Genomic DNA, 26,534 nt, shown 5'->3' with positions numbered 1-26,534 from the left:
GCTTATATTTTTAGTTTCACAATCTTGAAACATGCTCCATAATGTAGGTTATAACTTTTTATAATAATAATAATAATTATTATTATTATTATTATTATTATTATAAAATTACTAATGCTACACTGTCAGAAAAAAAGGTACAAAAACTGTCACTAGGGCGGTACATTTTCAAGAGGTTTATATTAGTACCTAAAGTATACATATTGGTATACCTAAAAGGAACTTAGTATTAAGGATTTTGTAGCTGTTAGTATGTTTGATTTCAGGGGAATAGCTGGCTGTCAGTGATGTAAATGATAAAAATGTTCTTGTTTAGTTGTACTTCTCTTTCACCCTGTTTAAAACTGAGCGCTCATGCATAGAATTTCAAAAAGCAGCTGTAAGTCTCTAGGCATCTGTAGTCAGTGGCCGTCTTCCAGGATAGATCCATCACAGTCTGAAGGAGAAAGCTTGGGTGTGTGTGTTGCCGTAGACTCCTGGCTTTTACCCTGATGAATGTTTTCCCCCATGGACCCAGAGGAGGGGAATGGGATTAAGATCCAGGCAGGGCACTGCTGATTCAGGTCTTCTGAGGGTGTTGAGACTGGGGTTTTGTGACTCGAGTGTCAGGGGACTGTTTGGGGAGATATCATTTAGGGTTTTCTGAAGTAGCAGAGAACCCCACAGCCCAACTGATTCTCTTGAGTCCTCATTCTCTTTTGCACTCATATGCATTAGCCTCAAGACTATGTCTGCTGACCTGTCAGTGAAGCTTCTTTTACTCTATCGCTCCTGTATTTCTGTCCGTTTTCTCTCTCCGGATGGCTAACAGATCTCAGAGGAAACATTAGTCTATGTTTTTTTCTGCCAAATTTATGATACAAGGCTAAGTAAATAGGGTCAATATTGATTTTATGTGTACTTTAAAGCTGCTGTAGGTAACTTTTGTAAAAAAGTTTTTTTTTACATATTTGTTAAAACTGTCATTATGTCCTGACAGTAGAATATGAGACAGATAATCTGTGAAAAAATCAAGCTCCTCTGGCTCCTCCCAGTGGTCCTATTGCCATTTGCAGAAATACACCGCTCCCGGTCAGAAACAACCAATCAGAGCCAGGAGGAATGTCTTAGCAGTGTCAATCACGCTTGTGTACACGCTGATCACCCCCCTCTCTTGCGCAGCGCGAGCGCGTACCGTCGTTCAAACTCAAGATTGCTGGTGTGCTGCAGCTGTGCTTATGGCGGAGAAACAACCTAAACTGCCAATTTCTAGAGTGGCACTTGCTCATAAAACAAAGAGATAAAAGGAAACAGACCGATGACGATAAGCAATCGAAAAAGAAAGAATTAGACAGAGCCCATTGACTCGGTGTCAAAACTCTAGCAGCATAACATGTAACGTTAAATAAAATGTCAGGCACTGTGCTAAGCAACAATTTAAACACTGGCTTGTCATGTTGCTGAAATAATGTACTAGCAAACCTTATCTAGCATTACATATCATTAGAATAATTACTTATATACTGTAAAGTTAGTTACCGTTATATTAACGTTATCTTACTAGCTATTTATAACTTATAGAAAGAGCGCAACATTATAAAGTTACATGTATTGCAAAATACACAATGATTTGAGGACCAAGTTTGTAGTCAAAGTATGGGCAGGCCATAGTCAATGTAAAGCATATTGTTGATGTTTCGTCCTTGTGGCGAACAGGACGGCCGAGGGACGTGAGAGAACGGCGTGAGGCCGGTGGTAGGATTGCTAATGAGCAACACCTGTGAAGCACACCGGTCTCGCATCTCTCACGGAGGAGCGGAAGCATAAAGGAGGAGTGACGATGTTGATGATCGAGAGCGGAACAGGCCTGTTTTTTAGTTGTGTTTGGTTTTCGGTAGCCAGCAGTCGTCCGCGAGGGGTTGCTGGTGGTATTTTGGTTTGTTTGTTTTATTTTAAATAAAGTTTCTTTGATTGTTCGCCGGTTCCCACCTCCTTCCCTGAACATTGCTAAAGTCCCTATTAGTGAATGTGCCATAACTGTTTATAATCCGCCGTCATCGGTGGTCCTGCTTACTAGCCTGCGCGTTCACGGCAGGCTCCGCTGTGGGGGAGGAGCTGTGGAGGGAGGGCTGTAGCGCTGCAGAGAGCAAGGGGGTTGGACCTGTAAGTTGTGCCTTCAAAATTTCAGGCTAAGTCAACGTTTTCTCAAAACTCCCTACTGCAGCTTTAATGTGTGCCTACTGCATTCTGTTGCTTTTGTTTATTTTCTTATACATGCATTGGCTTGTTTGACTTTCATATGACCCCTCTGGGAGGCTGACGGGCTGTCAGTTAGAGGGCAGACTGTTCAGACAGGCTTTTAGGCTCTGATACGTTCTGAAACAAAGCAATAAAAGCCCCTCCATTACGGCAGTGGCCGAGGCAATGCCCCCAATTACATCATCCTCCCCTCCAGCCGGTCTCCTCTTCTTGCACTTTCCAATCATTCTCTGTCTATTCGTGATGTCCTTATTTCATTTCTCTCTCCCCCTCCTCCATCTAGAGTGATGTCATTTGATATGAGGAGAAAATGCGGCCCGCTGACCCTTGAGACGCAGCTCTTCTGTACTGAAATGAGCTCTTTGTTTCTGCTGCTGCCAGACGGCCTTGTCTCACACACACACAGCTCTTCATCACTGCATCTGTCGGGCCTCGTGCCAAAGCTTTTAGTGCTCTGTGTGGGTATTTTGCATCTTTGTGGGGTAATTTATAAAATTATTTTCCTTTATTATACAGATGGAAGGAGAAAGAAAGATTATTTATTAACATTATAAATGTGAAGTTAGGGTACAAAATGCTAAATTGCATACTGTAACGATGCGGGAAGAATGAAGCGAGCAGTGAATCCAATTGCAAGCACATTTATCAATAAAACAAACAAAAGAAACTCAGACCAGGAACACAGAAACAGCAACCATTACAACATTAACAACTCACAAAGACAGGGCTGAAACACAGGGCATAAATACAGGGGTAAACAAGCTAAACAAGATAACAAGAGGGCGTGGTTAATTTAGAAACACCTGGGGATACTTATAAACTAGAAAAACTACAAAGGACTACAAAACATGACACAGCACAGGAAATAACTAAAGTTCACACAAGACAAGGGAAACACAGGACAGAAAGGAACAAGACATGAACCCACACCGTGACATAGCCCTCCCCCTATGGGCGGCTCCCGATGCCCGTAAAAAACAAAACAAAAAAAAGTTCAGGAGGGTGGTGAAGTGGAGGCGGTCTTGGGGGAGGGATGGAGGGCCAGGTCCGCGCAGGGAACAGGACCAGGGCCTTGCAATTGCGGGCATGGGCCATGGGACATGGGCGGAGCAGGACGCGCAGGCGGCGGCCAGGGCGGAGCAGGCTGCGCAGGCGGCCAGGGCGGTGACAGTCCATCGGGCAACCAGGGAGGAGACGACCCCTCGGACGGCCAGGGCGGAGACGACCCCTCGGGTGGCCAGGGCGGTGAAGACCCTTCGGGCGGCCAGGGCATAGAAGACCCTTTGGGCGGCCACGGCGGTGAAGACCCCTCGGGCGGCCACGGCGGTGAAGACCCCTCGGGCGGCCACGGCGGTGAAGACCCCTCGGGCGGCCACGGCGGTGAAGACCCCTCGGGCGGCCACGGCGGTGAAGACCCCTCGGGCGGCCACGGCGGTGAAGACCCTTTGGGCGGCCACGGCGGAGAAGGCCCTTCGGGCGATCCCGGCTCGGGAGCAGCAGACACCGGCTCGGGAACAGCAGACACCGGCTCGGGAACAGCAGACACCGGCTCGGGAACAGCAGACACACACACTGGCTCGAGAACAGCAGACACACACACTGGCTCGGGAACAGCAGACACACACACTGGCTCGGGAACAGCAGACACACACACTGGCTCGAGAACAGCAGACACACACACTGGCTCGGGAACAGCAGACACACACACTGGCTCGGGAACAGCAGACACACACACTGGCTCGGGAACAGCAGACACACACACTGGCTCGGGAACAGCCAACACACACACTGGCTCGGGAACAGCCAACACACACACTGGCTCGGGAACAGACAACACACACACTGGTTCGGGAACAGACAACACACACCCTGGTTCGGGCTCAGGAACAGACAACACACACAGTGGCTCGGGAACAGGAACAGTCTCTGAATAGGCCATCTTGTTCATAGACAGTGGCTCGGAGGAAGTGATGTGAACAGTCTCTGAATAGGCCATCTTGTCCGTAGACACTGGCTCGGAGGAATTGACGTGAATGTTCTCTGGCTCGGCCATCTTGTCCGTAGACACTGGCTCGGAGGAAGTGACGCGAACAGTCTCTGACATGGCAGACGTGACGTGAACAGGCTCTGACTGGGCAGACGTGACATGAACCGTCTCTGGATCAGCAGAAGTGACGTGAACAGTCTCTGACTGGGCAGAAGTGACGTGGACAGTCTCTAGATGGGCAGAAGTGACGAGGACAGTCTCTGGATCAGCGGGCTCTGGCGCAGGATCAACGGGCTCTGGGCTGGGCATGATCAGCAGGGAAGAGGGCTTTGTGCTGGGCAGGACCAGTGGTAACGGAAACTCTGGGCTGGACGGGACCAGCGGCGAAGGAAACTCTGGGCTGGGTTCATTGGCTGTCGCTGATGTGTGTGCTGCCCACACACAGAAAACAGCCATGGACACCACAATGAACGCTGTGTCTTCCAGAGCAGACTCTAGTGCGGCGTGTTCAGTCTCTGGCGGGCAGGTGATTGGCTCCGATTCTGGCGAACAGGCGACGGGCTCAGGCTCTTGATCGAATACTGGCTCTGGCTCTTGCTCGAAGACTGGCTCTGGCTCTTGCTCGAAGACTGGCTCTGGCTCTTGCTCGAAGACTGGCTCTGGCTTTTGCTCGAAGACTGGCTCTGGCTCTTGCTCGAAGACTGGCTCTGGCTCTTGCTCTGGCTCTTGCTCGAAGACTGGCTCTGGCTCTTGCTCGAAGACTGGCTCTTGCTCGAAAACTGGCTCTGGCTGGACGTGGCTGACGTGAAGCTCTGGCTGGACGTGGCTGACGTGAAGCTCTGGCTGGACGATCTCTGGCTGGAAGGTCTCTGGCTGGACGGTCTTTGGCTTAGGAGCCACCAGACACGTCGTTGAGGAGGCCATTCTTCTCCTCCTCCTCCGTCTCCGGACCACCGGACTCGGGACCACCGGAACTGGGACCACCGGAACAGGGACCAGCGGTGAAAGCCTGGGGTGACACGGGATGAAGCTCTCCAAACATCTGGAGAGCGCCTCTCTCCAGCCCAGACCGGAGAGATCGGGGAGTTCCCTCGGGTTGACCTCCTTAGCCCCCAGCCGGTAACAGACTTTAATTGCCTCGTCATCCAGGGAGCAGGAGGCAGCAAGAGGAACAAATCCCCACATATACTGGAACAGATCAAGGCTTTCCAGGGCCAAGGCCGCGATCTGTCCAGCAAACTCCCGGTCTAGCCTGTGTAGATCAGGCGAGATCCGTGCTGCTGGATTCATATCCGGTGAGTTGTTCTGTAACGATGCGTGAAGAATGAAGCGAGCAGTGAATCCAATTCCAAGCACATTTATTAATAAAACAAACAAAAGAAACTCAGACCAGGAACACAGAAACAGCAACCATTACAACATTAACAACTCACAAAGACAGGGCTGAAACACAGGGCTTAAATACAGGGGTAAACAAGCTAAACAAGATAACAAGAGGGCTCGGTTAATCAGAAACACCCGGGGATACTTATAAACTAGAAAAACTACAAAGGACTACAAAACATGACACAGCACAGGAAATAACTAAAGTTCACACAAGAAAAGGGAAACACAGGACAGACAGGAACAAGACATGAACCCACACCGTGACACATACAATCGTGTTTCAATCAATTTTCACCAAAAGTTTGCCACGTTGGTTTTCCAGACCATGGGCCTAATTTATAAACTGTGCGTAGGATCCTTACTAAAAGTGTACGTGCGCCAGAAAGCCAAAAATGGCGTACTCAAAAAAATATTCAGACTTATAAAACCGTGCGTACGCCAGAACCTGCGCAGAATTCACTTTATAAATCCCAGTTAGCGGAAGATTGTGCGCACATGCGTCTCCTCCCCAAAACAACCATATATGTAGCTTACAACGCCTAGTTTTACTATGCATATCCTCATCTGCATATCTTTTGCATATGATTATTCATCCACGTGATAACATGTTTAACGGTACAAGACATTAGGAAAATATGAAATCGGGGTGTGCTGTCACATTAGTTACATTAATAAAAATAATTTAGTAGCCTATCCTTGTTTTTGAGTAAATAAATCAAATAGTGTAAAATACATTTCGGAGAAAGTTTTTCTCAATCTTTTCCACTGGCCAAAGAGTATTTTTAATAGATTTATGTTTTTAATGGAAACGGATAGACCTTGTTGTGCATTATTAGTTCCACAAAACTATTTTCTCAGACAATCTGCTATTATCATGATAAGCGCCAGAGGAAAAGTGTTCGAAAGAATTGCATCCACAACAAATATTTATATTTATTGAATATAAAAATTTTGTAACTTCTCAGTTATGATTTCATGTAATTTAAGTGTTTAACTCCATTAATCAGAATGGCATATTTAATCTAAACCTTTACAACAGAAGTAAAACAAAGTTTAAATCATTCTTTTATTTATTTAAACTGTTTTTGTGAACATGGACTGTATTTATGATTAGGACTCATAATGAAGATTTACGGTTCGTTTTAGATGCGTTATGCTATGCGTCAGTTTCACTAAACGGCCAAACGCACTCGCTGGCGCGGACATTTAAGAAGGGATGGATGTTTGCTTAATGTGATAGGCTTGGTGAGTGAAATTATATTTGTATTATCTTTCTGTATATGTATAATTTTCTTTAGATTTTCTGTCTAAAAGTGACCACTCCAGCTCACCATCGGTGTCGCCAAACTGCTCCATCTCCAAAATGTTTGTACGCATGGGTCACAGTTTGCGTGCAGATGCGCAAATTTCAGCCCCTGTTTTATGCGTACGCAATGGTTATAAATGAGGACCCGGAACACTATATTTTTTTTAAGGCCTTTTATTATTCTGAGCCTAGGATTTAACCCTGTTAAGCCTGACATATGAAATAATAGCCCAAACACTTTTGTTGAGTATCATATTTGATACATCAGGCTTTTATGACAAGTAGGAGAATATGTCGCTCATAGGAGGAAAAAACATTTCACTTTTATCACTTAAGTCTCAAACTTATCAAAAATATACAATTTGGTGCAGTTGCTTTTATGGCCAAAAAGTAATTCTTAATTTCGATGAGATTCTTATAAAAGTATAGCAGACTACTTTCATAAAATGGACATAAATATAAGTTTTTACTCTATATCTTCCAATAATATGTCTGACTAAGATGAAATTTAAATGCTTAATTAGTGAGAGATGTAAAAAATAAACATTCCTCAAAAGCCTGATGTATCGATACTCGCATTTTAAAATTATTTTTGCTTTAGTCCAGTAAGGGTCCAGTAAGTGTTCATCTTGAAATATTACTGACATTATAAATGTTATTATTATGGTTACTTTATAAAAATCTGTAAATATTTCATAGCATAAAAAACAATATGTTAAATAATCCCATTTTCACAGGGACAAAGAATATATTTTTGTCAAAGATAAAGTGAAATGCAATATCATTTTGGGTAAGAAATATTAATGAGCGTTCACGACCATTGGCAAGTTAAGAGAAACATTATTCACTGACTCCTTGTATAGTTAGTTAGCTAGTTTGGACCACAGTCATAATCTCTGCATGGTCTATTTTTGCCAGGTTTTGTTTTATAGGTGTCTTTCCATAAGTTTTTGTAATGGTGTAGCTAAAACAACTGCCAAGACGCCACTTAAAATTTCTGTTAATCGCCCACCTAGTATGTGCAAAATCCTTCTTTCTGTCAGTAAAATAATACTTATTTCTGTCTCACTCACTCAATTTTTCCAGAGCCTAAGGGACTACAGCGTCATGCACAGCCAGAGTCAGTTTATTGTTAATTTATGAGTCTTCTAGTTGGCCCAATGGCTGCTTGTGGCATGGTTTAATATAGCAACACATTTTGGGTCATTGGGCGGCGGTGTGGCAGATTAAGTGCGGGCCTTGATTTAGTTCCCTCTGTGACTGCTCGGCAGATTGGATCAACAGGCATGCATTATTTGAGAGGGACTCAGATACACTCAAGAACCCCCTATCCTACTGCCCCTAATTCTGTCCTGAGTGCTTTTCCACCCTCTTGGACTCTATCTGAAAGAGAAATGCCCTTAATGATGTTCACTGTGACATGAAAAGTTCTGACTTGGCATATTGTGCACCTTCATCATTTGTCTGTCAAAAACTGAGTGTGTCTCCAGTAAATGTCGTGTCTATAATAGTCTTTGTCTGTTTAAAAGAGTGGAAATGGGATTTAAACTGTTAAAATGCATGTTGATGCTACTAAATATGCTCATATGACCTTAAAGGACCCTATGTGCTAGTATTTATACTTGTAGCATTATTTATTTTAAAGGCCCTACATATATCAGAATGCCTGTATGACCGGTATGTCTCTGAGGGGCTCTTTGCACTCGTGTCCATGACACTTTTTCTCCCTGGCAGAGATCCAGAGTCCTCCAGGGCCAGTGCAGACTTGTGCAGTCTGGTGGGTGTTCCTGCATGGGGGTGATGGAGGTCGCAGCCCAGTAGGTCTGGACTGTGTCCAGAGCAAATGTTGTTGGGCCTACTAATTTAAACAAAGAGAGACAGACTCTTTAGATTTGTGTGTGTGCGTGTGTATTTGACCAAACAGGGGGTAAAATACATAGACTAATGCTGCATTAATTGTGAAATGATAACACTGAGCTTCTCACTCACATCCAATTATGCATTTGAAACGGCAAAAATGAATCTGCAGCGGTCATTTTATACAGCTAAGAAAATATTTGTGTGTGATGCAGTCATTGTGAAAATCGTTTGTTAGACTTGTTGGGAGAAATTAAATATTTAGGACCAGTTTAGCACTTAGTTGTCTTGTTTCAACCTTTAAGGGGAAAGAGTATATCCACAATAAACAGACTGTTCTCAGACTGTAAGCACACTTACTGTGGATCTCTGATACTCAAAGCATTCAGCCACTTTAGATGAATATTTAATGAGCTCAAGGTCATTAAGGGAAAGAGACTTCACACTGTCTGCCATTTTCTGCGCAGAAATCCTTTGAAATACTCAATATAACCTGTAAGGCTTCTTGGTTTCTTCTCTCCAAATAACCTGCATCTGATGAGTACCAAATCCTGATTCATGTTTGACCCCAGAGAAGGAATGGACACAAGTTCGAAGTGTTTATGTTATTCCTTTTTGGAAGTGATAGAAGCTGTCTGGTTACCAGCTGTGCATATTAAATATATAGCAGAATTATTTTGTCTTTTTTCTGTTTTCTTCTCTAAGGGAGCTGTTCTCCCCTGAATATCAGGAGATATGGTATGATCCAAATGGAAACCGTCAGTTTTCCAGGCCTTCCAACAGGGTGAGTGTAAGATCCATTCCAGAATCATTCACTTCTAAATAGCATGTGAATAGTTCATATTGTCATAGTAATCTTATGATAAACTATGTTGTCATATTTACTATATACATACAGGGGTTGGACAATGAAATTGAAACACCTGGTTTTAGACCACAACAATTTATTAGCATAGTGTAGGGCCACCTTTTTGCAGCCAATACAGCATCAGTTCATCTTGGGAATGACAGAAACAATTCCTTCACAGTGGCCAGAGGGATTTTGAGCCATTCCTCTTTCCTCACAGTGGCTAGATCACAATGTGATACTGGTGGAGGAAAACATTTTCTGACTCGCTCCTTCAAAACACCCCACAGTGGCTCAAAAATATTTAGATCTGGTGACTGTGCAGGGCATGGGAGACGTTTAACTTCACTTTCATGTTCATCAAATTACTTAAACACAGCCCCACCTTCAGGGTACAATATTTGAACCATTTTGTGTGTGGACATAGTCCTCCAGAATGGTTCGGCAGTCCTTGGCAGTGACGCGTCCATCAAGCACAAGTAGTTGGCTTAGGGAATGCCATGATATTGAAGCCCAAACCATCAGTGATCCACCCCGTGCTTCACTCTGGGAAGCAACAGTCCGGGTGTTAAGCTTCTTTGGGGCTTCTCCACACCGTAACTCTCTCGGATGTGGGAAAGATAGTGAAGGTGGACTCATTAGAGAACAATACATGTTTTACATTGTCCACAGCCCAAGATTTCCTCTGCTGGCACCATTGGAATTGACGCTTGGCCTTGGCATGAGTGACCAAAGGTTTGGCTATAGCAGCCCGACCATGAATATTGACACCGTGGAGCTCCTGACAAACAGTTTCGGTGGGAACAGGAAAGTCGAGGTGCGCATTTAATTCTGCAGTGATTTGGGCAGCTGTGGTTTTATGTTTTCTGGACACAATTCGTGTTAGTACCCAGACATCCCTTTCAGATGGCTTCCTCTTGCGTCGACAGTCAATCCTGTTGGATGTGATTCGTCCTACTTGGTGCTGGTGGTATGCGGACATTACCCTGGATAACATAGCTCTCGATACACCACAGGGATTTTCTGTGCTGGTCACGGATGAGCCAGTGAAACGGGCTCCAACAATTTGTCCTCTTTGTCCTCAAATGTCTCCTATTATGTTGTCTGAATTGCAATATGTTATGTACAACTGTGCTATTACTCTGGTAGTTCAACCTTCACACTCTGCTCTTAATAAATATAAATGGAATGTAAAATTTGTGAAGATTGGCCACCAGGCCAGTAAGGCCACGCACATATTGGCGTGAAATCTCCAATGCTATATTGGCCAGTGTTTTAGTGTCCAAACCCAGTATATATATTTATAGAATTATTACTTATATAGTATATAGTACTTCAAAACCTCCTTTCCTCGAATGTTATATTTACAGTATATTATGTTATCTTGGTTTCAGGATCACTGTTATTATCATGGGTCAGTCAAGGGGATCCAGGGGTCTAGTCTCGTCATCAGCACCTGTGCTGGAGTCAGGTAAGGACCACTGCAGCTCTACATGTGTATTGTGTGAAAAAATATATTTATTTAATTATGTGTTTTTATTTTGCATGTTCAATGGATCTTTAATTTAGAGGCTTGTAATGTAATGCTTGTACTGTAACTAGACACATTTTTATTGGAAGAGCCACATGTAAATGCACAGTAATTGGCTTATTTTATTATAATTTTATATTGACAACAGTGTAACGACTGAGACAATCAGACACATAGATATTTGTTACATTTAACAAATAAGCTTCTTAGGAATGAAACATCACTCCAAAAGAGACAAGAGAGTAGGAAAGTTTTCAGTCGCCAGGGCGATGATCAGATAAGATGTCTTTATTGCTGTGAAAAATTTGGTCATGCGGTCAAGACCTAGGCCATTGAAAAGACCTACAGACCTTAAATCAGACTTTCCTGCATTAATTTATAGACGAACTGATCTATAAATGAACATGCACCCCAGAACATTTTGTGAATGATGTACTGTGTTGTGTAATGTCTTTTAATACTACTATTTTTTGATACTGTGTATTTTACAATAGAATCAATGGTCAATGTAACCTCACCTATACCATGTTTGGTCATTATAAATTGGTACTTTGAAGATCGAAATGAAGGTGTATATGATATGTCGATAGCTGCACAACATGTTAGTATTACAAAATCTTTCATAGTTTCATCATCAGCAACCAATCCAGCTGCACATGCAAATGAGCACGCTTGAATCAAAAGATCCATAAATCGCCAACAGAGGATTTTCCCCACTTGGAAATTCCACCTTTCTTATTGGTCAAGCAAAACCGGAAAGGTGGGACTTTTCTCAGGCTTTATTAGAGACAAATTCACAGTGACTCCCTCTCTTCTTTTTCTGGTTTCTACTGCTGTTTCTTCGGGGTTGATGTCTGTGGGGACCCCCTTCGGGGCCCATGGGTGTCGGCAGGCCTCGACCACAGCCTGCTATGCCTTCACTCTCTCAACAGAGTCAGACTGTAATTTCTTCATTCCAACTCAAAAGAAAACTGCAACTTTTCCATGACTGAATGGACAACCATCAACTCTTCCGACTTCCTCACTTCTCCTGGTTGCTCTGCATGGCCCCTCTGGCCCACAATCTGCAATCCAGCTATTAGCTCATGGAGAGAGAGAAAACCTTCAACCAGAACAGAGTCAAACAAACCATTCGAGTTCATCACCATTTTTTTCCTTCAACGCGGAAGAAATCGTTTGAAACTCATAGGAACTTCACGAAATGCTGTCACTACAAAGGCCATGCAAGTATACATTTAATGAGGTGCTCTGAAAATAATATGTGGATGGTTCTTTTCATAGTTGGATGGTTCTTTTCCATAGTTCCATAGTTTTCCATTTCCTGCTTCCGGTTTCATACTGTCACTTACCATTTTTGTGTGTATGTGTGTTTTACAATACATATTTGGGTCTGCTTCTCTGCTTGCAACAAAGTTTATTTTACGATTTAGATTTTGACTACAGGCTCTTAGTAGTACTGTACAGTAAAAAAGACATTTCCCTTCCCCAGAAATAAACATTTCTTAGAATGAATAAACAATTAACACTGAGTGTTCACGGGACGAACAGGTTGATTGGTTGTAATATTAATTTTACTTCATTAAATCAGTTCTGTTAACAGATCCAAATATTCATAATTCATCAAGTTGAACTCAAGTTGAATCATCAAGTTATGATTGATTATTAATATTTATTTTTAGCTAATTTGCTACAATAGGGATGCAATCATTGGAAGATGTGGGGAGTTTTTATTTGATTTTATTTTATTTTATTTTATTTACATTTTTGCAATTCATTTTGGTGCCACTAGTGGTTCTGAAATGACACTCTCCACCTTAAACCAAGGTAAAATCATAACCCATGGCCTCTTGTGATCTATAGCTTACTATTCTTATTAATTCATGATATTTTTCTGAACGAAAACAGGTTTCTAAAAAAATTATTTCATTTTATTCTTTAGTTCATCAAATTTACATTGTATAGTGTTATTATTATCATGCAAAACTTGCAAAAATTGTGACTTTCACAAAATCATTTTTAGTTACATTTTCTGTCAGACTCTTAGAAACTTCAGCTTTAGTGATATGACTTTGCATCATGAGAACTTGTCTTTGTTGCGCAAAAGTTCCAGTTTATTAGCCCAGGAAGTGAGTTCAGCGAGTTCATTGTATCAACGTGGCCGGGTCTGTGGGTTTCTGAGTGGGCCGACAGTAGATGTATAGAGTCCTGCTGAGCTCCAGCTCGTTCAGAGACTCCATTTCCTGTTTGAACAGACACACATTGACTGATATCCAAAAAGATCGATGAGCCAGCACAGCTTGAGTGAGTTGGGTTTGATTGGAGATGGGAAAACTTGAGAATTTTATAGAGTATACACACGTCCTTCCAGATGAATTACACAGCTGTAGTGTACGATTCCACTAAATGAGCATCATAAAAACATTTTGTCTAGAGTTTTATGTATCATATAACAGATGTGTTAGCATGTCTTTAGTTGCCATTCAAGAAATCTTGTTAATGTCATTGAGTATTCTTTATCTTTGCAGGATGCCTGTTCCTACAGAAAGTTGCAACTTTCACTATTCATAGACAGTTAATATTCACATAATATTGCCATGTAACTGTAAGTTTGTTAGTTCGTCGTAATATTTGGTTTGGGTTCTTTTTGTGCCTTGCATAATGTTGTGCATTTCTGCAGTGGAAGCATTTTCATTGATAGTTGGGCATCTCTCTGTACATCTGTGAAATGTTATGTGTGTAACTAGGTTGGTGTTTGGAGAATACTTGAATATCCAGGAAGCAAGGAAATCTGTTTTTGCTTAAATAAACCAGTTCAGCATAAACACAAGTTGGCTATCAATTCAGCTTTATTCCTTTTTTTCTTCCCCCTCCCATCCGGGATAAAGATCATTTTGTGTGGTGAAGCTGCTTCCCGTGTAAAACCCATCTGAGAGGTCTCCATCCTGTAGGCCTGTTAAAATGTCCATGACTCTGATTTTCCACTTGATCATTGAAATTTTAAGTTTAAAGATTCTTGTTATTGACATGTTGTCTTCTCAATCCCCAGGGGCATGATAACAGTCAATAACAGTGTGAGCTACATGATCGAACCGCTAGCTAACCAAACACACTCTCAGGGACATGCCGTATACAACACTCAGAGCCTGAAACTGCCAGCGGGCACCTGCGGACACCACCATGGAGACGGGAATCACACGGAAAGCCTTCAAGAGCTGATTGATGTCATGGCAAAGCCTCAGCAGACCAATAGGGTGAGATCATGGTATTGTTGTGCAAGAACACTTCACCCAAAGTCAAACTAGAGATCCTCTCGGATCAGTGTGCATTTGATTTGAAGAAGCTCACTGTCGAACTTTTTGTTGCTTCACCATCAAAAAAGTTCCAACAGCACTTGTTGTGAATATAGTACATTTTGGTGCCCATGGTGTTTTTTAAAGCATTGAAGGCACGTCTCCTATGTTTTTTGTTGTGCACAGTATTTTAGAGAAACTAATATGTAACATAAAATGAACCTAGCATGAAAGTAGCTAGTTTTAGAAACAATAAATATAGATGTATCCCTTAAAATGGTGAATTTGGCCTGTACCACCTCAGAAGTCCTGACCTTCTAGATCCAACAATTTAAATGTTTATTTCCATGTACATTTTTGAATAGGCCTATAATTCAAAATATACAAAAATGGATTTTAAAATATATTTGCTTACATATTTTCCCATATATATTATTTGGCCATTTGTTTACATTTTTAATGTATTTAAATATATTTTCTTTCAAAATTGGCATTTATTCGGCCCTTGGAGTACATTTTGCAATATGTTTGACTTTTTAAGGTTTAAATGAATTATTTTTCCTAAATTAACTTTTTTTTCTGTATTTGTTTAATGTTTCTAGCCAGGAATTTGCAAACAATCAAGCTTTTAACTGTGTTTAGACCCCAATTTTGATGTAGGCTAAGTGTTGCAAAACCTTATTAAAATGAATGTAAAAAAAAAAAGCCCCTATTAAAATATAGCACAACCTCTATAAATATAGTACTGTACATTTCCTGATGGTTATACACCTCCTTTCACTGACAATTTGTTTAAAAAGAAATAAATAAAATAGCAAATTTTTTAAGAGTTCAGGCTCTATTTTGTACCCTATTCATGGAAAGTACCAGATTATAAAACTTGTTATTGAAATAAATGTGAAGAGCTGATTAAAGTGGTACTAAACTAAGGACACATTGTTCTTTGCGTTTGCATACATGAATAGAGTGTCTGTCCCTAACTGAAGACACAGGATGTCTCAATTAGTTTCTCACAGCATATATATTCATAAACTCAGGTTTTGAAGCAGTGACTCAGCACTTCTTCTGTAGTATATCAAATTAGCCTATGGTTAGTCATATCTTATCTATCTCTTCCTGCAGAAAAGAAGGGATGTCAGCAGTAGCATGAAATACGTGGAGCTGATGGTGGTGGCCGACCATGCAGAGGTAAAATCACTTCAATTCAAGTATCTGCTGAAAAGCAGTGTCTTCTTGGGGAGCTTTGCTGAAGTTGGTGTTTTGCACCATGTAGTTTTGACAGATACTTTACAAATGTGCACAACAGATTTTTTCCCTTTGGTAGTAATTAATACTTTTATTAACATTTATAACGCTACAAATAATTCCAATAGATTTCAGATATTTCAAATAAATGCAGTTCTTTTGAGCCTTCTGTTCATCAAAGATTCTTAAAAAAAAAAATGATCACAGTTTCAACAACAAAAAATCAACATTGAATATTACAAGAAATATTTATGAGTAGGAAATTAGCATATTTGAATGATTTCTGAAGAATTATGTGAGCTTTGCCACCACAAATTACATTTTAAAATATTCAAGTGAAAAACAGTTTTGTAAAATTTTAATAATTTGAGAAAACGATAGCGTTAAGCGCACCAGAATAAAATATAATATTCAGAATTAAAGGTGCTCTAAGCGATGTTGGGTGACGTCACTTCTTGTTGACGTTCGAAGTATTGTCAAACAAAACGGAGGCTAGCTAGACCCTCCCTCCTCCTCATCCCTGCACTGACCCCCCAGACCCCACCCCAAAATCCTTCTTTTCGGTTATTGGCTGGAACAGTTTGTTATGTTTCGTGGTGCGGGTTAGCCCAGTTTGTTTTTGTTGCCGTTTGTAGAGCCTGGGGTGTCTGTAGAGACCGCGTTTTGTTTACAGTGTGTTCAGGGGACAGGCAGCTAGCGGAAAGTGAGGAGATGTTTGCTGTATGTGACAAAAACATTTTTGGCCTAAAAAAACGCGTGACATCGCTTAGAGCACCTTTAAACAGTTTAGCTGACTTACAGATTCAGTTAACATCCACAAATGAATAAGTGCAACGATTCAGGGGAGGTTCAGACCTGGAGCAGCTACACAGTGAACTCCAAGAAAACACTATGCTTGAGCAAACAGTTTGTGAATAGGCTTCTACAAATGATGGTTGTGAATAAAATCTAATATTCAGATATTTTTAAACCACAACCCACTAATATCAGAATGTTTATTTTGGGGAGTGGCCACTCAGTGTGCAGTGTGAGCCAGAGTGGCCAGCGGCTAGAGCGGCAAAAGCCAATGTATGCTTCTTTTACCGATATATTTAACGATATATTTTGCATTTCTAATCCAAACAACGTCAAATATGGCACTGCACTTACTCATGCCTGTAGCAAGACACCTGTCAAGTTTGAAATCCATCGGACTAACGGTTCGAGAGATATGCGAATAACAGATATGCCCATTCAAAATCAGTTTTTGTGTGTGTTTTTAGTAATTGCTGGTTTGGTGTGTTTGAGTGCTCATTGTTACAGTTACACAGCAAAAGTTCAGTGACATTTTCATTTGTGCATGGTTTAAAGCAAATACTGATACTGACATAATGACATACAATAAATATGGAAAATGTAACTACATATATAACTAACTACTGACAACTAACTACTTCTGAATAACTACAATATTCAGAAATAAACAGTGTAGCTGACTTAATGTTTAGCTGACAGAATGTTTATTTTTAAACCACAGTTTTTAAACCACAACCCTCTCTAATGTCAGAATGTTTATTTTTAAACCACAACTTCAATGTGTGCTTCTTTTACCGATATATTTGACGATATCTTTTGCATTTCTAATCCAAACAACGTCAAACTTGGCACTGCACTTACTCGTGCCTGTAGCAAGTTTGAAATCCATCGGACTAATGGTTCGAGAGATGTGCGATTAACAGACAGACATACAGACAGACACACAGACACACAGAAAGACAGACGTTCCTGTAATTTATAGATATTTATAATAATATAAATATACATATATATATATATATATAATCCACAAACTTTTGAATTGTAGTGTATCTTTAAACAATAAATGTAACTGAATTAGTAAATTTTTTGGAAGAATATGTGCATTCCCATGTAAAAGCTGCCACCATAAATTGTTGATATGCATTTGACAAGGTGTTTAAAAAAACAGCTCTTTAGCAAACACCGCTAATAATAATCTCAGTATTTATTCCTGTGATTACAGGATTCAGACAGTCTGTCCTTGGTTTTTATCGGCATCTTTCTGTAGCACCTTCTTATTATCACAGAAACCGATAAGATTTTGTGCCAGGTGGTTTCTTTGAATAAAAGTGTCTTGAGATCAGTCTTGACTGTTTGTTGACTCACTTCATGGTACCTCTACAGATAAGGCTCGTTTCCTGTCATGACTCAGAATGACTCAGAAGTCTTCCTGTCCTCTGCTCTGATAGAGTCATTTCTCACCTACATGACACAAAGGTCATTTCAGCCATCCAAGTCAAAGATACATCCTAATCGTGTCTCTTTTTCAGTTTGTGAATCATGGTCGGGACTTTGAAAGGACCAAAATGACGCTGATTGAAGCAGCTAACTTTGTGGATAAGGTGAGATTGTTGTGAATTGTACCATTAAACACACATTTCTATCCACATCTGGACTCTAATATACTAAGTGACTTTATGTTGCCAGTATTATAAAACACTGAACATCCGTGTGGCTCTGATCCGGTTGGAGATTTGGAACGATCAAGACAAGATCAGTGTGAGCAACAACCCCTACAGCACCCTGAGTGCGTTTCTGGCCTGGAGGAGGAAACAGCTGCCACAGCTACCCAATGACAACGCTCAGCTCGTAACGTCAGTCTCACTGTAGCTCCTCCCACCTAATTAACGCATGAGCAGATAACAATGATTGCTGATAAGGATTTAAAAGGATACATTTTAAAATTCTTTCATCATTCACTCACCCACTTGACGATCCGAAACGGAGCAACAAATTTCAGTGGTCAAAAATGGTCCAGTGTCCATTGTCAAGTGTAGCAATTATGGACTTGAATTTAACACCCGCCAACCCGCCAATTAATGACGCAATATACAATTTTGGATGAAATATCCCTTTAAATGGGCTCTATTTTAACAATCTAAGTGCATGGTCTAAAGCGCGCAGCGCAAGTGCACTTAGGGTATGTCTGAATACACTTTTACGTTTAACGATGGGAAAAATGGTCTGCGTGCTTTGGCATGGTCTAAAAGGGTTGTGCCCTTTTCTCATAATGAGTAATGGGTGTGTTTTGGGCCTAATGTGCAATACACCAATCAGAGTCTTATCTCCCATACCCTTTAAAAGCAGATTCGCTATTTACATGGTGGAATTTGCAAGTGGAAAAACTGAACGCTTCTCTAACGAGGAAACGGATCTGCTTGTGTGCGAGGTTAAAGCGCGAGAGCAGACCATCTACGGGACAAAGTGTATGCGCGTTGTGGACCCGCCTATAGGCGCATATTACTAACACGCTCTTTAAATAACAAAAAAAAAATATTGCACCATTGACTTTAGACCAGATTTCAGTTGGTCAATGGCGCAGTCTATTTCAGTTGCCTCAAAATAGCAATGCGCCATCCGCCCGAACACACCTCGTTTTCAGACCAGCACGCCCATGGACGAATTGATGGGTGCAAATGCATTTGCTATTTAAACAACGTGGCGCAGAACGTGAAAATGATAACTGCGTCAGGCTGAACCTTGCAAAAAACACTTGCGTTGCGCCTGGCGCTGCATTGTGCTGGAAGTATGATACGGCCCATTATGTCTACATCTGTTCAGCTAGCCATTTGGTTGCATTGGTTTGATTGGATTCTGCCATAGTTTATTTGGTATTTAAACAGTTTTTGTTGTATTTGTAGGGGCGTGTCGTTTCATGGCACCATCATTGGTCTTGCACCTCTTAAAGCCATGTGTTCTGAATACCAGTCTGGTGGAGTCAATTCGGTACATTCACTTGCTGTGTTATTCCATTGTGTTTTTATTGCCAATGGTCCCTTTATTGGACTCACTTTTTGGTTTGTCTGCCTCTCTCTGTAGGACCACTCTTACAGTGCTGTGGGGATCGCTGCTACCATGGCTCATGAGATGGGGCATAACTTTGGGATGAGCCATGACAGTCAAGGTTGCTGTCGTGCTGAGGCCGAGGATGGAGGCTGTATCATGGCTGCTGCCACAGGGTGAGAACCGAAGAAAAAACACTGTATAATTCCAAACCTGCATGAAACCTGACAGAATTTTCATTTAAAATCTACATGAAATAAAAGTCAAACGTGCTCTGTAGGGCTCCATTCCCTCGTATCTTTAACTCCTGCAATCAGAAGGAGCTGAAACGCTACCTGAGCTCCGGCGGGGGGAAGTGTTTGTTCAACCCTCCCAACACCAAGCTCATGTACGGGGGCCAGCGCTGTGGAAACGGATACCTAGAGGAAGGAGAAGAGTGTGATTGTGGAGAAGTGGAGGTCAGGAGAGAGTTTCATTGCTTCCTCTGTCTCGTTTTCTCCCACGCTGTTGTCCTGGTTCATCTTTCACGCTCACATTTTCCATTTCTGTTTCCTTTACTACAAAGGAGTGCTCAAGTCCCTGCTGTAATGCCAACAACTGCACGCTGAAGATTGGTGCTGAGTGTGCACACGGAGTTTGCTGTCATGATTGCAAGGTGAATCCCTGCCAAACTCATCTCACGCTTTCTCTGTCTCGAGCACCTTTCCTGTGGTGCTGCATCAGAAAAACAGTTTCATTTAATTTATTAGTGTTGAATTTAAATAAATAAATGGGATTTAAATTATTTTTATCTTGAGTTTTTAAAAGTGGTGATTTTAAAGGGTTAGTTCACCCAAAAATGAAAATTCTGTCATTAATTACCCACCCTAATATTTTTCCAAACCCGTGAGATATTCTGAGAGCTTTCTATCCCTCCATTGACAGCTTGACAGGCCAGATTTATATTGCTCAATTCATATGGATTAGTTTTACGATCTCTTTATGAACTTTTTGAAGCATCGAAGAGGTAGTTGCATGGACTGTCAATGGAGGGACAGAAGGCTCTCAGACATCTTCATTTGTGAATCAAAGATGAAAGCAGGTCATCAAGGGTTTGGAACGACATAAGGATAAGTAAATTTTTTCGAATTTTCATTTTTGGATGAACTAACCCTTTAAGTGTTAAGTTTAAATAAATAAATTATTTTTAGGTGTAATTTAGCCTATATATATATATATATATATATATATATATATATATATATATATATATATATATATATATACACTTACCTAAAGGATTATTAGGAACACCTGTTCAATTAATCATTAATGCAATCATCTAATCAACCAATCACATGGCAGTTGCTTCAATGCATTTAGGGGTATGGTCCTGGTCAAGACAATCTCCTAAACTCCAAACTGAATGTCAGAATGGGAAAGAAAGGTGATTTAAGCAATTTTGAGCGTGATTGTTGGTGCCAGACGGGCCTGTCTGAGTATTTCACAATCTGCTCAGTTACCGGGATTTTCACGCACAACCATTTCTAGGGTTTACAAAGAATGGTGTGAAAAGGGAAAAACATCATGTATGCGGCAGTCCTGTGGGTGAAAATGCCTTGTTGATGCTAGAGGTCAGAGGAGAATGGGCCAACTGATTCAAGCTGATAGAAGAGCAACTTTGACTGAAATAACCACTCGTTACAACCGAGGTATGCAGCAAAGCATTTGTGAAGCCACAACACGCACAACCTTGAGGCGGATGGGCTACAACAGCAGAAGACCCCACCGGGTACCACCCATCTCCACTACAAATAGGAAAAAGAGGCTACAATTTGCAAGAGCTCACCAAAATTGGACAGTTGAAGACTGGAAAAATGTTGCCTGGTCTGATGAGTCTCGATTTCTGTTGAGACATTCAGATGGTAGAGTCAGAATTTGGCGTAAACATAATGAGAACATGGATCCATCATGCCTTGTTACCACTGTGCAGGCTGGTGGTGGTGGTGTAATGGTGTGGGGGATGTTTTCTTGGCACACTTTAGGCCCCCTAGTGCCAATTGGGCATCGTTTAAATGCCACGGCCTACCTGAGCATTGTTTCTGACCATGTCCATCCCTTTATGGCCACCATGTACCCATCCTCTGATGGCTACTTCCAGCAGGATAATGCACCATGTCACAAAGCTCAAATCATTTCAAATTGGTTTCTTGAACATGACAATGAGTTCACAGTACTAAAATGGCCCCCACAGTCACCAGATCTCAACCCAATAGAGCATCTTTGGGATGTGGTGGAACGGGAGCTTCGTGCCATGGATGTGCATCCCACAAATCTCCATCAACTGCAAGATGCTATCCTATCAATACGGGTCAACATTTCTAAAGAATGCTTTCAGCACCTTGTTGAATCAATGCCACGTAGAATTAAGGCAGTTCTGAAGGTGAAAGAGGGTCAAACACAGTATTAGTATGGTGTTCATAATAATCCTTTAGGTGAGTGTATATATATATATATATATATATATATATATATATAAATTTAAATTAAAAGCAATTTACAGTAGTATTTTTAAGGGTTTTTTTTACCTTTATTAATTCACCTCAACAACTAATACACCAAAGCTTTTATACTCAAATATCTGCTAAATGTTTTGCTTTCAGTGATCATTAATTTTAAATAATACTATTATTAAAACATAGACATGCTTTTTGGAATATTTTTTTCACAAATGTCCACAGTGTGAAGTGTCTGGCTCTAGTTTAAATGAACTGAAATCTTTACAACGGAACTGAATCAACACTGAACTGACTTCAGCTGATCAATGACACTTTTTTCTTTTAGAGCTGCTGTACAGCCGGAATGAACTCCGTTTGCATCATTAAATCGGTTTTCTATAATCGCTGTAAAACTGCTTTGAAACATTCTGTATAAAGCGCTATGTCAATAAAGGTGAATTGACTCGATTATTTTAAGAAAAAGCTGATTAAATGAATACAAGTTTGTTGTATCGCACTCTTGACCAGCTGAAGAGTCCAGGAGTGATGTGCCGTCCACCTTCAGGCTCCTGTGACCTGCCTGAGTACTGTGATGGGAAATCAGAGTCCTGCCCTGCTAACTTCTACCTGATAGATGGCAACAGTTGTGCGGGTGGCAGTGCCTACTGTTACACTGGCATGTGTCTGACGCTGGAGCAGCAGTGCCTCTCTCTCTGGGGCAAAGGTCTGTCTGCTAAAAGTAACACAATTTAAATGTAACATCATAAATCCAGGGACCCAATATTCAGAGAGTCACAGTTTTCACAAAAATAGGTTTTCAACTGTGATAATAATAATAATTCTTGAGCAGCAAATCAGCATATTAGATTGATTTCTGAAGGATCATGTGACACTGAGTAATGTTACTGTTTTTACTGTATTTTTTTAAGTGTGTTCACATGGCATTTTTTCTACCATGTTTTCACATTTTCCAGTGGAAATCCACTCCGCAATGTACTGTAGTTTACAGTAGAACAGATACTGTGCTTGGCTGTGATCTCAGTCTCCGAATGTGATGCCATCTGCTGCTCTCTGCAGATATCAGAGAAATCATTCGAGTCCAGCCAAGAGTTTAACATTCACACAACCAGTAACTTGTGTCATAAGTAGATGTTTCTATTTTATTCTGTTCTGTTTCAGCTGCAAATGTTCTGTCTCTATTTCTTAGATGCTCGTCTTGCTCCTGATCGTTGCTTCACTAAAGTAAATGAAGCAGGTGATTCCTATGGAAACTGTGGCAAAGACCTCATGGGGGCATACAGGAAATGCACTAAAAGGTGGGATTAAAAAAAAATAGTTATGCTACCTGTCAAAAGTTTGGAATAATTAAGATTTAAAATTTTAAAGTCTATTATGCTCACCAAGGCGGTATTTATTTGATCAAAAATACAGTAAAAAAACCCCCGCAATATTGTAAAATATTATTACAGTTTAAAAGAAGTTTTCTATTGTAGTATATTTAAAAATGTAATTTATTCCTGCTATGCAAAGCTGAGTTTTCAGCATCATTACTTCAGTCTTTAAGTGGCACATGATCTTTCAGAAATCGATCTAATATACTGATTTGAAGAAACATGATTATTATCAATGTGAAAACATTTTTCAAGTTTTTTTCTGCTTAGCATATTTGTGGAAACCGTGATACACATTAAGAAAATAATTTGCATTAAAAAAGAAATTAAGGATGCATTGAAATTATCAATAGTGACAGTAAAGACATTTATAATTCTACAGAAATGTATCAGCATATCAGAATGATTTCTGAAGGATCATGTGACACTGAAGACTGGAGTAATGATGCTGAAAATTCAGCTTTTGTCATCAAAATATATTAGAAAACAGTTCTTTTAAATTTGTAATAATATTTCACAATATTTCAGTTTTTACTGTATTTTTGTATCAAAAGAATGCAGTCTTGTTGAGCATACAAGACTTCTTTGAAAAGCATGAAAAGTTTTTTTTATTTTTTATTAATTTAAATGACTCCAGTAGTGTGTGACATCATCATTTGAGCCATCCAAAGACGTGCTGTTGGTTCTCTGTTTAGGAATGCTAAATGTGGGAAGATTCAATGCCAAAGCACTGCCAGCAAACCAATAGAATCCAACGCCGTCGCCATAGACACCAACGTCGATGATGGTCCACAGAAGATCCTGTGCAGAGGTACACATGTGTACCAGCAAGGTCAAGATAAGCACAACCAGAATGACACCCTAGACCCGGGGCTGGTTCTGCCCGGGACCAAATGTGGGGAGAATGCGGTAGGTTTTTTAGATTTTCCAATAGGTTTAAGTCACTTTATATCGTTGAGTGTATAGGAGGACCTCTTCTTACATTCACATTTCACTTCTATCTGAATAGATCTGTTTTGAAGGGGAATGCCGCGATTCGTCCTTTCTGCAAGCAGATGAATGCAATGCCAAATGTCATGGCCATGGGGTAAGTTCATATTGCTTATTTCTGCAGAGAGCTGGCTGAGCTTTATGCATATATGGCCATTGCAGAGCTACAGTCCCAGTGTATTTCAGGTTTACATCATTTCCTCCTGTGATATCATACTGTACCTGTAAATACTTTCTAAAATAGTCAATGAAAAAAACCCTTACTATTTTCGGATGTGCTAAACCCACAGCATAATTCAATGGTGTGATCATTTCCACTAAATGCATTCGCTATTATGTCTGATTTTATAAGGCATTTTATTATTTTACAACGCAGAATGAATATCTGTATAGCGAATAGCGTTTAAAGTTTAAAGACAATGGCTGCATCCGAAAGAAAGTATGTGACAAAATAAGTATGTCTGTATTAAAATTCAGGTTTTCATTTTTAGGTAATCTATTTCTTAAGATTGTTTTTCACTGGGAAAGTTTTTTTTTGTTGTTGTTGTTGTTGTGTGTTTCCCCGCAGCATTGCAATAATAACCACAACTGTCATTGTAATTCGGGTTGGGAACCACCATTTTGTGAGACGACGGGTTCAGGAGGCAGTTTGGACAGTGGGCCGGTGATCACGCACAGTACGTCAACAGACACATAATAAACTGAATATTTCATCTAATGTAATCTGTGATACATCTTGTTTTAAATGTGACATTTTGATGTTTTTATGTTCTTGTCTTATCTTTTGCAGGCAAGATTTCCCTTGTACTGGTTCTCCTTACCCTTTTTTTTCTTCTGGTATCGGCTATCCTTGGCGTCTGTTGGTGCCGTTGCAAACATAAGCTCCTCCCCACCAAAGGCTCCGCCCCTCCTGCTACTCAAACATGCATCAAGTAACTGCTAAATGCAAACACATACAGTGATCTTCAACTTTTAGGTTGTTCTTGCGTTAGAAATTTTGTTATTTCTCTTTTTGTCAGTGTTCCAGACACCCCTGAGACTAAAAGTCACACGACAGGTCACGCCAACCCAGTGTTCCAGCCAAAGAAACCTCACGCTGATGAACAGGTGTGAAGTTGTTTTGTTGTCAGCGTGTGTTCGCAGTATGTCCATCCAATAGCACGGTTCTGTGCATCACTGGGTTTAGTTGAATGTTGTCTGAACATCAAAAAATACATATGGAACCTAAACCCATCCATATTATTGTTAACCAAAAGTATGAATATTAAAAATAGTTTACGTTAATTAAAATAAAGCTGAAATAAAATATGAATATTTGATTAACGTCTTAAAAAACATAAATCAAAATGAAATAAATTGAAATGAGTTTAAGTCGAATTACTAAAACTAAAACTCACTTAAAAAAAATAGATAATAATAAAAAAAATCTAATAAAAATGACAAAAACTCATTACGACAAACTGAAATGGAGTTGAAAACCGAAAAACATAAAATATGAAAGTTTATAAAAAATAAATAAAATAAATACAATATTATAGCACTGATGTTTTTAAATACAATTAAAATCAGATTTCAAGGAATGCACTTCAGTCTGAACAGTCAAGTTTGATTTCAATTAGTTATTTTCTGTAATTTTGGACACAATGGAAATTATTACATTTAATATACTTAAATGTGTAAAAATCAATTCAGGGATTTAAACATTGACCCTTCATAAAAATGTTCATTGACATTGGTGGAATTTCAAAACCAGTCTTTCCATGATGACAGCAACTCTCTTATGTCTCTTCAGGTATTCTTTTATTAGCAATTGATGTAGAAATACAGAATATCGACTGCACCGTCTGATTTTTTGAAAAACTGATTTTTGCAATTGATTTTGACAGAAGATGTATATAAACAACAGTTCTTCCTCCTTCAGGCATGTCCTAAGGCGAGCCCTACAGGTCCATCGAGATCTAGACATTCTATCATTCGGCCCACTGTGAAACCACCTCCAATCCCAGCCTACACTTCACACAAGCATTCAGAGCCATCCCAGCCGTCTCCATCAGTCCCCCCCAAAACAAGACCGCAACCACCCAACCGACCCCCTCCACCCCGTCCCATGACCAAACCCTCCCAGACTGCAGAGGTGAGTGTCTTCCTC

At 40.5% G+C, this 26,534-nt stretch overlaps 1 protein-coding gene across 1 annotated transcript in view; it reads left to right on the top strand.

Moving 5' to 3' along the window:
- adam19b (ADAM metallopeptidase domain 19b) overlaps positions 1-26,534 on the top strand; it is a 32,900-nt gene that overhangs the window by 4,056 nt on the left and 2,310 nt on the right. The window contains exons 4-21 of the mRNA XM_077247504.1: positions 9,480-9,558; positions 11,016-11,092; positions 14,199-14,403; positions 15,565-15,630; positions 18,015-18,086; positions 18,172-18,338; positions 19,386-19,470; positions 19,564-19,703; positions 19,808-19,985; positions 20,093-20,182; positions 22,533-22,728; positions 23,212-23,320; positions 24,091-24,304; positions 24,405-24,482; positions 24,954-25,062; positions 25,176-25,317; positions 25,405-25,492; positions 26,307-26,519. Coding sequence (XP_077103619.1) covers positions 9,480-9,558; positions 11,016-11,092; positions 14,199-14,403; positions 15,565-15,630; positions 18,015-18,086; positions 18,172-18,338; positions 19,386-19,470; positions 19,564-19,703; positions 19,808-19,985; positions 20,093-20,182; positions 22,533-22,728; positions 23,212-23,320; positions 24,091-24,304; positions 24,405-24,482; positions 24,954-25,062; positions 25,176-25,317; positions 25,405-25,492; positions 26,307-26,519 — 2,308 coding nt within the window. The remainder of the gene's footprint in view (positions 1-9,479; positions 9,559-11,015; positions 11,093-14,198; positions 14,404-15,564; positions 15,631-18,014; positions 18,087-18,171; positions 18,339-19,385; positions 19,471-19,563; positions 19,704-19,807; positions 19,986-20,092; positions 20,183-22,532; positions 22,729-23,211; positions 23,321-24,090; positions 24,305-24,404; positions 24,483-24,953; positions 25,063-25,175; positions 25,318-25,404; positions 25,493-26,306; positions 26,520-26,534) is intronic.

Source organism: Siphateles boraxobius, unplaced genomic scaffold (genome assembly GCF_051911475.1).
Source record: "Siphateles boraxobius isolate OS27281-9 unplaced genomic scaffold, OSU_SipBor_1 3, whole genome shotgun sequence".
Classification (NCBI taxonomy): Eukaryota; Metazoa; Chordata; class Actinopteri; order Cypriniformes; family Leuciscidae; genus Siphateles; species Siphateles boraxobius.
Note: the sequence above shows the minus strand (reverse complement) of the source record. Positions and strands in the feature narration are given on the sequence as shown.